At 40.7% G+C, this 16,634-nt stretch overlaps 2 protein-coding genes across 3 annotated transcripts in view; one reads left to right on the forward strand and one right to left on the reverse strand.

The window, feature by feature from the left end:
* Positions 1 to 16,634, forward strand: part of tex9 (testis expressed 9) — a 49,583-nt gene that overhangs the window by 10,683 nt on the left and 22,266 nt on the right. For both annotated transcript variants that reach the window (XM_041174998.1, XM_041174997.1), the window contains 2 exons: positions 5,892 to 5,956; positions 10,994 to 11,169. In XM_041174998.1, coding sequence (XP_041030932.1) covers positions 5,892 to 5,956; positions 10,994 to 11,169 — 241 coding nt within the window. The remainder of the gene's footprint in view (positions 1 to 5,891; positions 5,957 to 10,993; positions 11,170 to 16,634) is intronic.
* On the reverse strand, positions 11,235 to 12,453 carry LOC121270055 (UPF0729 protein C18orf32 homolog). Its single transcript, XM_041175384.1, has 2 exons — positions 12,260 to 12,453; positions 11,235 to 11,239 (listed from the first exon to the last, which is right to left on the reverse strand). The coding sequence occupies exons 1-2, from the start codon at positions 12,444 to 12,446 to the stop codon at positions 11,235 to 11,237; spliced, it is 192 nt and encodes a 63-aa protein (XP_041031318.1). The 5' UTR covers positions 12,447 to 12,453.

Here is a 16,634-nt window from a genome sequence, read left to right on the forward strand (position 1 = left end):
TTGGAAAAACTCAGCAGGTCTGGCAGCACCTGCAGAGAGGAACACAGTTAACGTTTCGAGTCCGAATGACTCTTTATCAGAACTAAGGAAAAATAGAAAAGAGGGGAAATATAAGCTGGTTGGGGTGGGGGGACGGGACAGTGGGACAGGTAGAGCTGGATAGAGGGCCAATGATAGGTGGAGATTGCTAAAAAATGTCATGGACAAAAGGACAAAGAGGTGTTGACGGTGGTGATATTAGCTAAGAAATGTGCTAATGGTGACATTAAGGGTAGAAAGCAGGACGAGCAAGGGGCAGAGGCCCTAGTGGGGGTGGGGTGGGGGGGATTGAAATAGGCTAAAAGGTAGAGATAAAACAATGGATGGAAATACATTTAAAAATAATGGAAATAGGTGGGAAAAGAAAAATATATATAAATTATTGGAAAAAGGGGGATCGGAAAGGGGGTGGGGATGGAGGAGAGAGTTCATGACCTAAAGTTGTTGAACTCAATATTCAGCCTGGAAGGCTGAAAAGTACCTAGTCGGAAGATGAGGAGCTGTTCCTCCAGTTTGCATTGAGCTTCACTGGAACATTGCAGCAGGCCAAGGACGGACGTGTGGGCATGAGAGCAGAGTGGTGTTTTGAAATGGGAAACGACAGGGAGGTCTGGGTCTTTCTTGCGGACAGACCGAAGGTGTTCCGTAAAGCGGTCACCCGGTCTCCGTTTGTTCTCTCCAATGTAGAGGAAACCGCATCAGGAGCAGCGAATGCAGTAGACTAAATTGAGGGAAGTGCAAGTGAAGTGCTACTTCACTTGAAAGGAGTGTTTGTGCCTTTGGACGGTGAGGATGGGGGTAAGTAAAGGGGCAGATGTTGCACCTTTTGCGGTTGCATGGGAAGGTGCGTGGGAGGGGGTTGAGGTGTAAGGAGTGATGGGGGAGTGGACCAGGGTGTCCTGGAGGGAACTTTTAGTTACTGTTTTAGCCTTTTTTAGCCCAAAGGTATGAACAAAGAAAGACTTGCATTTATATAGCACCTTTCATGAACTCAACATCCTTACAGCCAATGTAGTATTTTTGAAGTGTAGTCACTGTTGTAATTTTGGAATAACAGCAAGGTCCCACAAACAGCGATGAGATAATGACCAGGTAATCTGTTATAGTGATGATGGTTGTTGGATAAATATTGACAAGGACTCTCCTACTCTTCTTCAAAATCGTGATCTTTTATGTCCACCTGAGAGGGCAGACAGGTTTAGTATCTAATCTGAAAAACAGCACCTATGTCAGTGCTGGCCTAGATTTTGTTCTCGAGTTTCTGTAGTGGGACTTGAACCCACAACCTTCTGACTGAGTGCTACTAATTGTAACACTCTCACTGTTACCCTTCCTGATAATGACTAATTCAATGCAGACTGGGATTATAACGTGGTGCCTTCCTCATTTGTATGGTCCAATACACCATCACTCATGGAGTTGCTGGGGAAAATCATGGTATCTGTGATTTTACCATTAATCACTTCTTAATGCAAATCAGCATTTAGAGCTGTTAAAATATTGAAAGCAAAAATAAAGTATGTGGACTGCTGTAGTATGTAAAACTACTACAATGAGATAGGTGAATGCTAATCATTAGTACACAACCTATTTTCTGACACAAATTACGAGTCCACTAAAGAATACAGCAGTCTGTGTTTGTTAAAAAGAACACTTTTAATTGTGCCTGTTCTTGGGGATGGTAACATAGTGGTTATGTTATGTACTAGTAATATAGAGGCCAGGACTAATGTTTTAGAGACATGTGTTCAAATCCCACCATGGTAGCTGGGGGAAGTTAAATTCAATTAATAAATCTGGAATAAAATGCTAGTCTCATGAAACTACTGGATTGTTATAAAAAGCCAATCTACTTCGCTAACGTCCTTCAGGAGAGGAAATCTGCCATCCTTACCCATTCTGGCTCTCATGAGACTCCAGATCCACAGCAATGTACTTCACTCTTAACTGCTGTCTGAAATGGCTTAGCAAGCTACTCAGATGTATCAAACTGCTACAGAAAGCATTGTGGATGTACCAACACTATTTGGACTGCAGCGGTTCAAGAAGGCAGCTCGCCTCAAGGGCAATTAGGAATGGGCAATAAATGCTGGCCTTGCCAATGACATGCACATTACAACAATGAATGAAACAAATTCCATGTGAAACTGCTATTAATCATTTTAGAGGATCGGTAATGTTTAGCACTCACTCTGCTGTAATTTAAACATTACAATATTTTTGTGTACCCATGTGAAAAAACAACTCCATAATTTATCCAATTAGTGAATGATGGTCACGAATCTGAGAACAATATTTGTAGTTACAATAGGCAATCATGCTACAGGCTCCAAAATCAGCAGATAATCCTATCTCAGTGTATATGACGCTCAAATTTCTCCATGAATAGATTACAGAGACAAGCATTTAAAACTCCTACCCCAACCTGCTTTCAATAGCTCTGCTTAAATACTAATGTATACCCTGTGATGTTACAAAAATAAAGATTGGGTATTTGTGCATTGCAGTTATATAAATAAAGGTACCTTTTCTCTTGTATGGCACTATGCAAGAGAAATACAGTAGGTGTAATAAAGAAACACAAAATAAAAAATACATAAAATGTGTGTTATATTAAGTTATATATAAAACCTAAGTATATTACATTACATAAAATATAGGTTGGATATAAATATATCTAATGCATTAAAATATATACTTTTTGTAAATACATGTCCAATTGTATATCTAAATTTATTCAGTTACAAATGTTTATCACGAACTCCAATGTAATTAAATGTTGAATTGTAAGTTTCTTTTTAATTAACATTTTTGTATTTGGCTTTCATCTATAGAGTGAGTTTTTAATTGAATTTCATCAGGTGCAAAGTAGACTGATTTGTTTCAAATCTGAAATAAAAATAGAAAATACTGGACATGCACAGTCAGTCAAACAACATCTGTGGAGGGAGAAACAGAATTAATGTCTTAGGTTGATGACCTTTCTTAAGAACTGGGAAAAGTTAGAAATATAAAAAGGTTTGAACAAGGGCTGAGTGGGACAAGGACAGGAGGAAGGTCTGTGATAGGGTGGAAGACAGTTGAGATTGAGTGACAGAAGAATTAGTCCTACAAGGCCAACGGGAATGGTGAAGGGGCAGGAAAAAACGTAAAGAAACAAAAGATGTGCTTAGAGCAGGTGTGCTGCTGTTTGAAAGCAAAATTAAGAGAAAGCCAAAACATGCAAAGAAAAGGAAACAAGTGAGGGTACAGAGTTTACGGCTTGAAATTGTTGAATTCAATGTTGAGTCCAGAAGGCCTGATCAAAAGTTGAGGTGCTGTTCCTCAGGCTTACGTTGAGCTTCACTGGAACAGCGCAGCAGGCCAAGGACAGAGCTGTCAGCTGGAGAGCAAGGTGGAGATTTAAAATGACAGGCCATCAGAAGCTCATTGTTATGTTTGCAGACTGAATGGAAGTGTTCTGCAAAGTGATCCTCCATCTGGTTGGGGCTCCCCAGTATAGAGGAAACCACATTGTGAGCAGTGTATACAGAAGACAAAATTGAAAGAAGTACGTGTAAGTTGCTGCTTCACCAGCAAGGAATGTTTGGAGCCTTGGATGGTGAAATGGTGAGCAGAGGGGATGTAAAAGGGCAGGTGTTACATCTCTTGCATTTGCACAGAAAGGTGCTATGGGGAGGGAACATGTTGGGGGTGATTGAGGTTCGAATTTTTGTTTTTTCACTGCCCTTCTTTAACATTCACTAAAGCACAATACGTAAGTAAAGGAAACCACCTTAAAAAAGATCAAATTAGTCTTTTCTTCCAGCCTTTTAAAAGGCCACATTGGTTCTTCATCCAATCCAGTACACCCTGTTAAAATAAAATTTATATGAATATAAAACACATGGGGAGAAAAAGAGAATCACTAAACTTACGCATTCCATATTAGAACCATTGGCTGGGATTCTGGTTAGAGAACAGTCTTGGATCTCTCGCCAGTTCCTTGGGGGAGGCCTGATGGAATCAAGTGTCCTTTAGGCACTTAACTGACCACCAATGGGCCTTCCCAACGATTGAATCCCACTTTCTGAGAGCAGGAAGCTGGTGGCGTAGTTTCAATGTCACTGAACCAGTAATCCAGAGGCTCAAGCTAATGCTCTGGGGACACATATTCAAATACCACCACAGCAGCTTGAGAAATTTAATTTTTTTTTAATTAAAAAATTATCTGTAATTGAAAGCAACTCTCAGTAATCGTGACCATGAAACTATCATTGATTGTTGCAAAAACCCATTGACTTCACTATTGTCCTATAGGGAAAGAAATCTGCCATCCTTACCTGCTCTGGCCAAACGTGACTCCAGACCCACAGCAATGTGGTTGAGTCTTAGCTGTCCTCTGAAATGGCATAGCAAGCCACTCAATTCAAAGGTAATTAGGGATGGGCAACAAATGCTGGCCTTGCCAGCAATGTCCCCATCCAATGAAAGAGCTTTTTAAAAAGCTGCTGACCAAGCAGAGGCCAGTCAGCAGTGGCAGCTGGCAGCAATGTCCCCACCAGAGGTCCAGAATCATTGTGGGACTCCAGACCAAAGATGAATGAAGGCGGATTGCAAGCAGAGGGGAAAGGGGGGCTCTGAGGCAAGGTTGGGGAGGGTAGATGCCATTAAATGAGGGACCGTAGGGGAAGAGAAAAAAAAAGTAGCGAGTAGGCATTAAAGGGTTATTTTCTGGTTGGCGACATGTAGCGAGTGGTGTGCCACAGGGATTAGTGCTGGGGCCTCAAATTTTAACAATTTATATAAATGACTTGAATCAAGGGATCGAAGGTATGGTTGTTAAATTTGTTGATGACACAAAGATAGGTAGGAAAGTAAGTTGTGAAGAGGATATAAAGAGACTACAAATGGCTATAGATAGGTTAATTGAGTGGGCAAAGATCTGGCAAATGGAGTATAATGTGGGAAAATGTGAAATTGTCCATTTTGGCAGGAAGAATAAAAAAAGAAGCATATTATCTAAATGGTGAGAGATTGCAGAGCTCTGAGATGCAGAGGGATGTCCTAGTGCATAAGTATAAAAAGTTAGAATGCAGGTACAGCAAGTAATTAAGAAAGCTAATAGAATGTTCTCATTTGTTGTGAGGGGAATTTAATACAAAAGTAGGGAGTTATGCTTCAGTTATACAGAACATTGGTGAGTGTACATCTGGAGTACTGTGTGCAGTATTGGTCTCCTTATTTAAGGAAGGATGTAAATGTGTTGGGGGTGGCACAGTGGTGCAGTGGTTAATGCTGCTGTCTCACAACTCCAAGGACTTGGGTTCAATCCTGACCTCGGGTGTCTGTCTGTGTGAAGTTCTCCCTGTGTCTGCATGGGTTTCTGCCAAGTGCACCAGTTTCCTCCCACCGTCCAAAGATGGGTGAATTGGCTAAGGTAAATTGTCGCCCAGTGTGTGTGTCTGTGTGCGTGCGTGTGAACGTGTTCCCTGTGTTGGACTGGCGTCCTGTCCTGGGTGTACTCTGCCTAGCGCCCATTGTCTGTCGGACCCCAAATTGGATGAAGCGGTTCTGGAAAAGTCAGTGAGTGAGTTAATGCAGCGGTTCAAGAATGTGGTTCACCATCACCATCTCAAAGCCAAATAGGAATAGGCAACAAATGCTGAGTGACACTCACATCTCACAAACAAATAAAATAGCCAAAAAAAAAAGGAACTTGTAATGTACCAACTGTTTACCTACAGCATGATAACCTCTATCAATATGATAATCTATAATGTGTCAAAATAATTCAAAAAATAAGAAACAGTTAACTGTTTGATGAGACTAATTGTAGTTTTTTTCTTTGTGTGCTTTGGAACAAAAATAAGGCTGGATTGAAAAACACACAGCGAAGCAGACCAAATTCAGCAAATAAGGGAAAGAAATTGTCAAGGTAAAGTTTTCACTATCTCAGTACCATAAATCTAATTTACTATTCACTATTTGTAAAACCCAGTAAACAAAATATAATTTGTGCACTGCTTATAAATATTAACATGTGTTAAGCACATTTTGTAATGCAATGATACTATAAATATATTTTTTATTTCACTTATGGATTGCTTTGTGCTACTTGCATTGAACAGAAGTGCAGGATGGAAAGGGAAGAAGTGGCTGAAAGTTGTGGGGATTAAAGGCTATGATTCAAAAGGCAATTTTTCATAGAATCACAGAATTGTTACGGTGCAGAAGGAGGCCATTCGGCCCATCATGTCTGCACCAGCTCTCCAAAAGAGCATCATGACTTAGTGCCATTCTCCTGCTTTTTCCCCATCCCAAACACATTGTTTCTATTCAAATAATCATCCGTTGCTCTCTTGAATGCCTTGAATGAGCTGGTCTGCACCATACTTCCAGTCAGTGCATTCCAGACTCAAACCATTTGCTGTGTGAAATTTTTTTCTCATAACATGTTTGCTCTTTTGCTAGTTACTTTAAATCTATGCTCTCTCGTTCTTGATCCCTTGACAAGCGGGAAAAGTTCCTCCCTATCTACTCTATCCAGTCCCTGATGATTTTGAGCACCTCTATCAAATCCCCTCTTATCCTTCTCCTCACCAAGCAGCACAGTCCTAAGCTCTCCAATCTATCTTCATAACTCAAGTTTCTCATCCCTGATTAACCTTTTAAAAAAAGGTTAATCAGAAATATAGAACATGGTCCTCACCTTACTGTAGTTTTGCTATAGAAGGGTTGACAGTATAGGAGCCATAAAATGTGTGATAGTGATGTCTTCCATAATGTCTCGGGGTATTTTGCTGACTGTTTCTTCTTTTTTGAATTATTTTGACACATAATAGATTGTCATATTGATATAGATTTTCATGCCAGTAGGTAATCTTGACTAGTATGCACTGATATGATTTCCTAATTGTGTTCCTACAATGATCCTTTGCTTTTGTGCTATTTATTCTCCAGTTTGTTACATTTATTTGCTTCTTTAGATGCATCCATATATGGCCATACCTAGAAGAGACGTTTGCCGAAACCATTTAATCAATTATATATAAAACCATTCACTAAGAAATATGTAAAAACAGCAGACCTATTTTCAATCTGACTTTTTCTCTGCTGATAACCTGACTGAGAGCAGGAATTCACTGAGGATGAAATTGTTAGTTCAAATCTACATCCTACCTCTCTGTGATGGAGTATGCTGGTACATTAGTGCACTGGGATTGTAGGTGAATACTTTATTTAAGTGTTTTGCATTTAAGCAAGTAAAATAATTTGTTAGAAATGTATCATCAGGGTGAAGGCAAAAATTAAATTTGATATTTATTCATTTCTATGCCCTCCTGTGCATTCCAATTGTACAGTACTTTTGGATATGTTCTTAAATTATGACTGCTTTAAGTTAAAATTCAGCATTTTATAAATAACTACTTTTTCTGCTCGATAGATTTTTGCTTTACAGTGTGTGCTATTGTGATTACTGTACTAATTCTTTACATTTCTTTCAGTAAAGTTTCAGTATAAATAAAGAGGCATTGTTAGATCATTTATGTGCTATAAAATGTAAAACATTTTTGTGAGGAGAGCAGTAAGATTGGAACTTTGTGACAATTTTAATCTAGAGATAAAAGTAAAAATGTGTTTAACTTGTGTAACAATTTAGATACAAGTAGCATGCTCATTTAGCCACTTTAACATTGACAATAATTGCACAATAGTTCTTCTCAAAAAAAGTCACATTAAGGGTACTGTGACATATTGGATCACTTACAGAAACTGCACAGTAATGGGGCATGGAATTGATTACCAATTCCTGTGAATTCCCAGTCTCATCTAGTTGCTGGGGGAGATGCTAAGCAATGTCCAATCAGGGAGGAGTAAAATTAATATGTGGCTTTCATTGGGACACTTTTGTACAGCTCTGGTCAGGTAATAGGTACAGTAATTTAATGAATTGCTAAGAATGAGTCCAATGCAAGATTTTGCCAAACAACAATTAAAGATTAACTTAGCATCTCTTACTTCTAAGTTAGCAACCTGGGAAACATTAGGGCATGTTCTCTGTGCACTGTACAGTTTTTTACAGGTCCCTGGCTTTGCTTGGTTCACTTTGGTGCAGCTGATAATTTAGAAAGGTCTGATCCCACACTGCTGCTCCTTCATTGGTGGATAAATCTTAAATCCATCAATGAGAAACAGCAAAGAGAACCAGTTCAATCCTGCTAGATTCAAACGCCTGATGCCAGCGGCATAAAAATAATTCAATGCATGTGTGGACAACAGATTTTTCTTTAAATTTACTTAGTGATATTTCAAACAATCTCTTAGACTGCTGAGTATTTAATAGGAGGGAAACTTTGGCTAAAACAGGATAATGAATGGACAGAGGGGTGCAAGAGATTGTAAAACCAGGGACACTACCATGGCTTTGCAGGCTAATAGAAAAGACGTGAGCTACTTATAGTCCATGGACCATTGGTTAATTACTGTTGACCTATACGAAGGCTTAACAGTTTAATGTATACTGTAACAGCATAGTCATTACACTAAACTCTGGATCGCTGTGCATTTTCCATTTATAGCAATTTATAGCTGGACTCTATCCCAAATACTGTTTTGTTGGTGGTTGTCCCACAACCCTTAACAGACATCTTGTAAAGTCAAAATAAAAGCAAAATATTGCGGATGCTGGAAATCTGAAACAAAAACAAAAATAGCTGGAAAAACTCAGCAGGTCTGACAGCATCTGCAGAGAAGAATACAGTTAACATTTCGAGTCCGTATGACTCTTCAACAGAACCATACTTCTGATGAAGAGTCATACGGACTCGAAATGTTAACTGTATTCCTCTCCGGAGATACTGTCAGACCTGCTGAGTTTTTTCAGCTATTTTTGATCTTGTAAAGTCAGCCTTTCTTGGAAAAGGGTAGATTGAATTTGGGAAGCCGAAATGGCATTTGGTAAATCAAATGACAATTAGGTTAATTTGTCAAAAGCACATTCACATGTCCGAGAAGCCAAATGTTTTACTGAGATTATGAATTTTTGAAATAAGTGAAAATACTTATGATTTTCATTTGATTTCGCTCCATAAATTCAAACTGGATATGTTACAATTTGATGCTAAAACACACTTATGCAACTGGATTATGGATTAAATTCTTAGACTGAGAATTGTATATGTTTTATACTTATTCTAGTGTACATAATTATAGTAATTAAGCCACTAAGTTCTATGGTGCAATATTTGCTAAACATTTAACATTTTACCCAGATGAATATTTCTTCACTGCTCTTGTATAGAGTCATAGAGGTCTACAGCACAGAAAAAAGCCCTTCGGCCCTTCAACCCATTGTACTTGATTTTTCCTTAACCATTTATATTTTGGAAAGACCTAGCGGGAATTTTAACATGGGTGAGTGGGTAGGATTGTGAGAGGGTTGGGGTTAAATGGGAAAAAACTTCGAGTACATCGGGAAAGCGGCTGCAACCCATTGACTTCTGGGTTTTACTGAGGCGGAACAAGGGATGGGCTGCTAAGCAGGCTCCAGGATATAGGTTGGCATTTTAAATGTGCTAATGAGACTGAAAGCTTCAGATTTAACCTGCTTTGCAGTTTAACTATGTGGTTGGCTGGATTTTACAGCTAACAAGGCGAGGACAGCCTTGGGAGAAAGCAAGTGCCTTCGCAGCACTCTATGTGGGCTCGGAGAGGTAGGGTTTCCTTCCAGCCCCGCAGTTCCTTTATCATGAGGTGATCAATCCCCTCCCTCCCAAGATCGGGGATTGGACCTTGCAGGGTTGTGGATGGGACTTATTTGGTCCAACCTTCTCTTGAAGTGCTCCAGGCCAGACTGGAAGCCAAGTCAATCAGGCTGACTTTCAGCAGAACCTGTAGGGACCAGAAATTGCATATTGTGGAGTTCCTGACTTTCAGGTTTTCTGTGTGCTACCGGTCGCCCCCTCAAGGCTGTCTTAGACAGATTTTTGACCTACAAGGGAGCCAAAGGTTATGAGAGACACACAGGAAAATGGAGTTAAGGCCTCAGTCAGATCAGCTATGATCTTACTGAATGATGGAGCAGGCTCAAGGGCCCAAATGGTCTGCTGCAGCTCCTATTCCTAGGCCTGGGATTTTTCCTAAGGCTGGTGGGGGTGGGCGGGGAGCCGATTGCCACCGGTGGCAATCGGCTGTGTGCCACCATTTTATGCGGGCCAGCCAATTAAGGCCTGCCCAGTGTAACGTGTGGCTGGTAGCACTTAGCGCTTCCTGTGGGTGCAGGAGGGAGAACTGGGGCCTGCAGTCTTTTGCACATGTGCGCAAAAGAGCGCAGCAACCTCCCTGAGGCACAGAACTGCCTCAGGGAGATTGAATCATTATGAGAATTAATAAAGAATAGATTTAAAAATCTATTCGAACATGTCCCCTCAGGTGGCTGTATCACAAGTTGGGACGTGTTTGTAAAGATGGGAAAATTTATGTATTTATTTTATAAAAGCTTCAGGAAACCTCATCCCACCCGTGGATGAGGTTTCCTGAAAAATGTGAAGGCTGCTTGGGCTTTTCGCCTGCCCGCCAACCTTAAGGTTGGATAGCAGTGTTCTGAACTATTTTAATTACTTCCTTCATGGCCTTAGTAGGCTGTTGACATTTTGGGGGGCGTGCAGCCACCTTCGGCACGCGCCTGCTGAACGAAAGATCAAGATGACACGCGATGAAGGCAGGATGCATGCCCGACGTCATCGTACGTCATTTTATGCATTGGCATGTCGAGCCCACCCCTGCACACCGACCGGAAGATTCAGCCCCTAGTCTTCTAATGTTCCCTATGGTCCACCGCTCCCAGCATTTCAACAAGTAAAGGGTTCCTCCTCCCCAGTGTTAAATATGTTAGTTCCAGAAGAGCAAAATTATATTCTGAACTGGAGATAGAAAATTAAATACTAAAACATTTCATTCTTTTAATTTTTAGCGCTAAACACAAAACTATTGAATTACATGTAGCTGATGATGTTGCAGTTCCAGAGGACTTTTCAAATTTCTCCCTTGAAAAGACAATTAGTAAAATTGAAGGTCAACTGGAGGATGGCTCTCCTGCTGATGTGGAAAATGAGGTCATGCCCAGCATAGGCAATGAAATGGGCACAGGTGAGTTTGAATGCATTGCTTTGCTATTTCTCTGCATTAGGCAATTTATTTGTCAAAAAGCTTCATTATTCTTTAAACAAAAAACTTGCAGTAGAGTAAACTTGTCAAAAACACTTCAAGTAGTTACTAAAACTGAGTGGATGAATTATGATAAACTTGCACCACCAGATTTGCATTCTAAGTTTCGGGTTTCAGATAATGTTATAGAAATTGGGTCACATTTCATGGATTTAAGAAACCACAGAAGCTTTATTTCTGCATTCAATCAGGTTCAATTAAATGATTGAAGATTTGGACTAATTAATTTTATAATTGAACATCAACATTAATCTGAAGTGAGAAAGAACGAGAGATTGTTTTTGTTTTGCAGCTCCTTATTGGGCAGCTTGGGAAAACAGATATCGTAAATTAAATTGTTTAGAAATATACAGCAGCCATGAGGCTGTTTTGGTGTTCAATGCGGTCAATTCTAAAACTTCATTTTATTCTAACCCTCGCTTCCGTAACCTTACTATGAAAACAGGCCATTTACCAAAATGGTTATAAAAAGAAGTTTCAAATCACCAGCCGGTGCAGAAGCCTTTCATCTGCAAGCTTGTCCAAACAAAAATCAAACCGTCGTTATAATGTTCACCACTAGTAGGTTATTTCAGAAAAGCATTTTAGGGTCCACAGCATCATTGCAATTGTTCACATATGTAACAAGAAAAGGAACATGTGAAGCAACAGAAAGTATTAAAATAACCATGTTCTTACAAGCACTGGAGCAAATGTAGATGATAACCTGCTTGTTCTTTGCAGTAAGCCACTGAAGCTCAGTAAAATAGTTATTTTTCCTAAAGCAAGTGCATGTTAATAATTGGAATACCTAAAACAGAGTTTTAATAATTGTTCAAGATTTTAGAACAGGAGCACTGAATTGGTTATTTTTTCCCTTTTTCTGCCAAATTCCTCTTCCATTCTTTGTCTCTTCTTCCTCCTCTCATAATGGCATTGACTTATTTATGATTCCACAAGCATTGCCTACCCTCTAATACTTCACCTGAGTGTTGGTGTGCTATGTGACCATCACAGCCAAGCTTGATCCTACCCTCTGCGGATGACTTAATTATTCCATTACATGCTTCTGTTTTTGGTGTAGCAATTTCCTCTTTCACTGCTTGCTTAGGCCATAGGCGGGAAATAAAGGGAGAGATGAAAGGATACAAGATAGGCTCCAAGAACTTCTTGTAAACCCACAATAGAACCGGAATGACTATGCAAGGAATGCAGACCATTGCGACAACAGCTCAAAGACCTCGCTCAGACAATTTTACCCCAACCAAACTCAGGAATGTCTCACAGCCGAGTCAAGCAACAGCCTGACATGGTCATCCTCACGGAATCATACCTTACAGATAATGTCCCAGACACCACCATCACCATCCCTAGGTATGTCCTGTCCTACTGGCAGGACAGACCCAGCAGAGATGGTGGCAGAGTAATATACAGTCAGGAGGAAGTTGCCCTGGGTCTCCCCAGCAACGACTGTGGACCCCATGAAGTCTCATGGCATCAGGTCAAACATAGGCAAGGAAATCTCCTTCTGATTACCACCTACCGCTCTCCTTCAACTGATGAATCAGTGCTCCTCCATGTTGAACACCAGTATGGAGGAAGCACGGAGGGTGGTAAGGGCACAGAATGTGCTCCAGTAGCCATATAAATACTCTGGTTACGAGAGCAGGTCAGAGGCTAGGAATCATGCAACGAGTAACTCACCACCTGACTCCCCAAAGCCTGTCAGGATGTGATGGAATACTCCCCACTTGCCTGGATGAGTGCAGCTCCCGCAACACTCAAGAAGTTTGACACCATCCCGGACAAAGCAGCCCGTTTGATTGGCACCACATACACAAACATTCACTCCCTCCACCACTGACGCACAGTAGTAGCAGTGTGTACCATCTACAAGATGCACTGCAGGAATTCACCAAGGCTCCTTCGACAGCACTTTCCAAACCTACCATCTAGAAGGACAAGGGCAGCAGATAGATGGGAACACCACCACCTGGAAGTTTCCCTCCCAGTCACTCATCATCTTGACTTGGAAATATATCTTCGTTCCTTCACTGTCACTGGGTCAAAAACCTGGAACTCCCTTCCTAACAGCACTGTGGGTGTACCTACACCATATGGACTGCAGCATTTAAAGATGGCAGCTCACCACCAGCACCTCAAAGGCAACTAGGGATAGGCAATAAATGCTGGCCCAGCCAGCGAAGCCCAAATCCCTTGAATGAATTAAAAAAAAATGAATACTGAGATAAAGGCAAAATACTGCGGATGCTGGAAATCTGAAACAAAAGCAGAAAATACTGGAAAAGCTCAGCAAGCCTGACAGCATCTTTGGAGGGAGCAACAGGGTTGATGTTTTGAGTCTGTATGACTTCTTCAGAGCTAAAGGGAAGTAGAAATGTGATTAAATTTATACTGTTTAATGTGGGAGGTGGAGCAGGTGAAGCTGGATAGAAGGCCAGCAATAGGTGGTGGAAAAGGAGAGATTGACAAAGATGTCATGAACAAAAGGACAAAGGGAGTGTCAGTGGTAGTGGTAAGGGTTAAAAAAGATGCTGATAGTGGCAAAGGTAAGAAAGCAGAATGTGATTATGGCAGAAGATCTCTGAAGAGTACAACATGATCAAGTAATAGATGGCCCTTGTAGGGGTGAAGTGGTGGTGGGGAAAAATGGATTGAAAATGGGATAAAAAGTGGGGGATAAAAAAGGGATAAGCAATGAATGAAGGAATAAAAATAAATTTTTAAAAATTTAAAAAATAAGTGGATAAAAAATAATGAATTTTGAAAAAGGGGGTTAAGATAGAGGAGAGAGTTCATGAACTGAAGTTGTTGAACTTAGTGTTAAGTCCAGAAGGCTGTAAAGTGCCCAGTTGGAAGATGAGGTGCTGTTCCTCCAGTTTGCGCTGGGCTTCACTGGATCATTGCAACAGGCCAAGGGCGGACATGTGGGCATGAGAGCAGGATGGTGTGTTGAAATGGCAAGCGACAGGAAGGTCCAGGTCATGCTTGCAGACAGACTGAAGGTGTTCTGCAAAGTGGTCACCCAGTCTGTGTTTGGTGTCTCCAGTGTAGAGGAGACCACATTGGGTACAGCGAATGCAGTAGATCAAATTGAAGGAGGTGCAAGTGAAGCACTGCTTCATCTGAAAGCTGCGCTTGGGCCCTTGGACGATGAAGAGGGTAAGGGTCCCCCTTGTCCTCACTTATCACCCCACCAGCCTCTGAATTCAAAGGATCATCCTCTGCCATTTCTGCTAACTTCAGAATAATGCCACCACCAAACACATCTTCCCCTCAACCCCCTGTCAGCATTCTGTAGGGACCGTTCCCTCCGGGACAACCTGATCCATTCCTCCATCACCCCAACACCTCATGTCCTTCCCACGGCATGACCCAGACCTTTCTGTTGCTTGCCATTTCAATACCATCCTGCTCTCATGCCCACACATCTGTCTTTAGCCTGCTGCAATGTTCCAGTGAAGCCCAACTCAAACTGGAGGAACAGCACCTCATCTTCCAATTAGGCAATTTACAGCCTTCCAGACTTAACATTGAGTTCAACAATTTCAGACCATGAACTCTCTCCTCTATCTTCCACCCCTTTTTTTTTTATCCCTTTTTACAAAATTCATTTTTCTTTTTTATCCACTTATTTTTATTTTTTAAACTATTTTAAATTTATTTTTATTCATCTATTCATTGCTGTATCCCTTTTTTTAATCCCCCTTTTTCATCCCATTTTGGATCCTTTTTTCACCCACCACCGCCCTCCCCCCACCCACCCCCACAAGGGCCATTTATTACTTGTTCATGTTGTTCTTTTCAGAGTGTTTATTCTTCTGCTGTTATCATATTCTGCTTTCTTACCTTTGCCGCTATCAACCTCTTTTATTTAGCCCTTATGGTTACCATTAACATCCCTTTGAACTTATGTTCATGACATCTTTGTCAATCTCTCCTTTGTCCCCACCTTTTATCCAGTTTCACCTGCTCCAACAATCCACCACCCCGCCACCTCAGCCAACCCCTACTCCCACCCCAAACAGTATAAATTTCATCACATTTCTGCTTCTCTTCACTCTGAAGAAGTCAAACAGACTCGAAATGTCAACTCTGTTTCTCTCTCCACAGATCCTGAGTTTTTCCAGCATTTTCTGTTTTTGTCTCAAGAATACTGAGTTCGGTTCCCAGTTCCCCACTGTTGCCTTGTTGAGACCAGCCAACTCAATGCAGTCCAGGAACTTTCCTAATGTCAATAGCTCAGACACTTAGGCCTAGAAATTCTGGTGCAACCAAAAGTGAGGGGGATCACTGTGCCTGAATAATGTGGTCTGAGGTGCACGTGATATTGGTCCTCGAGTTTCATTACTATTGAGCCTGTGAGCTGCAGCATAACAGTTAGCTCTCCAGCAAAGCATAAGTGATGAAGGGCATGATGGAGTCATGAAACTCTATGTGGCCGAATTGTTAGGCTTTCACCAGATAAGATATCGGAAATGGCTGGTTCATTATTAGAATTGAAGCTACTGTCAGTTATCATTAAGACTCTTATTTCACTTCAGTTACCTGGTAAACAAAAGGTTGAATTCTCATGGTCAACATTTCTACAAAGAAATGTAGACACAAACCAGTTCTAAGATGGCATATTTGTACTGATAGATTAATTCAAACTGCTTAACTAAATTGACTCAAATTATTTTAAACTATCTTTCATAGTCACATAAAACTTGATTGGTTTGTAAGAATATTACTAAAATTATTTCTTTATGAATCTCTTTTGATTATGATAAAGGTTATAATAAATCTGTAAACGGTGGAAAAAGAGACCAGTATAAACCAGGAATCTTTGTTCCAGACTAGTGTTTTGGAAAAATAACCTATAGCCAAAAATGCAGAGGCGGAAAGATTTTGCATTCCACCATGTGCTCACTTGTTAATTTCCTTTCTGATTTATCATAACAATTCATGTGGGCGATGGCTTGTCCTGCAAGATGAGAAGGAGATCAAAATCTTGGCTGTCTTGCAGGAGGTGCAATCTGTGTAGTTGTGGAACCAAATAGCTTTGGATAAGGCTGGTGGATTATTAGTGTCATCTTCTATCTGTAACATCAGACCCAGATTTACTGCTCTTTGTTTGATGAACTGCCAGCTGGTATATCCTTGCAGGCTGCACACAATGCTTGAACAAAAGCTGCAATCTGTGCATAATCTGAGGTTCATGTTACGGCAAGACATTTGTTTGTATGGAAACATCAGTTCTGGTTCCAAACATATACAAGTGAAAACTAGACTTTTGCTACCACTCCAAACCTTAGTTGGGGGGCAGTTTGACCAATTGAGGATGAGGAGACAGGCAGCAGCTTTAATGTTTCAGATTCAACATTGTGAGTATTCTGTTTCAATGG

This window comes from Carcharodon carcharias, chromosome 26 (genome assembly GCF_017639515.1).
Source record: "Carcharodon carcharias isolate sCarCar2 chromosome 26, sCarCar2.pri, whole genome shotgun sequence".
NCBI classification, from domain to species: Eukaryota; Metazoa; Chordata; class Chondrichthyes; order Lamniformes; family Lamnidae; genus Carcharodon; species Carcharodon carcharias.

What these genes read in the sequence shown, in the direction of transcription:
- LOC121270055 (XM_041175384.1), bottom strand. Translation starts at nt 12,446, where the DNA reads ATGGTCTGCATTCCTTGCATAGTCATTCCGGTTCTATTGTGGGTTTAC.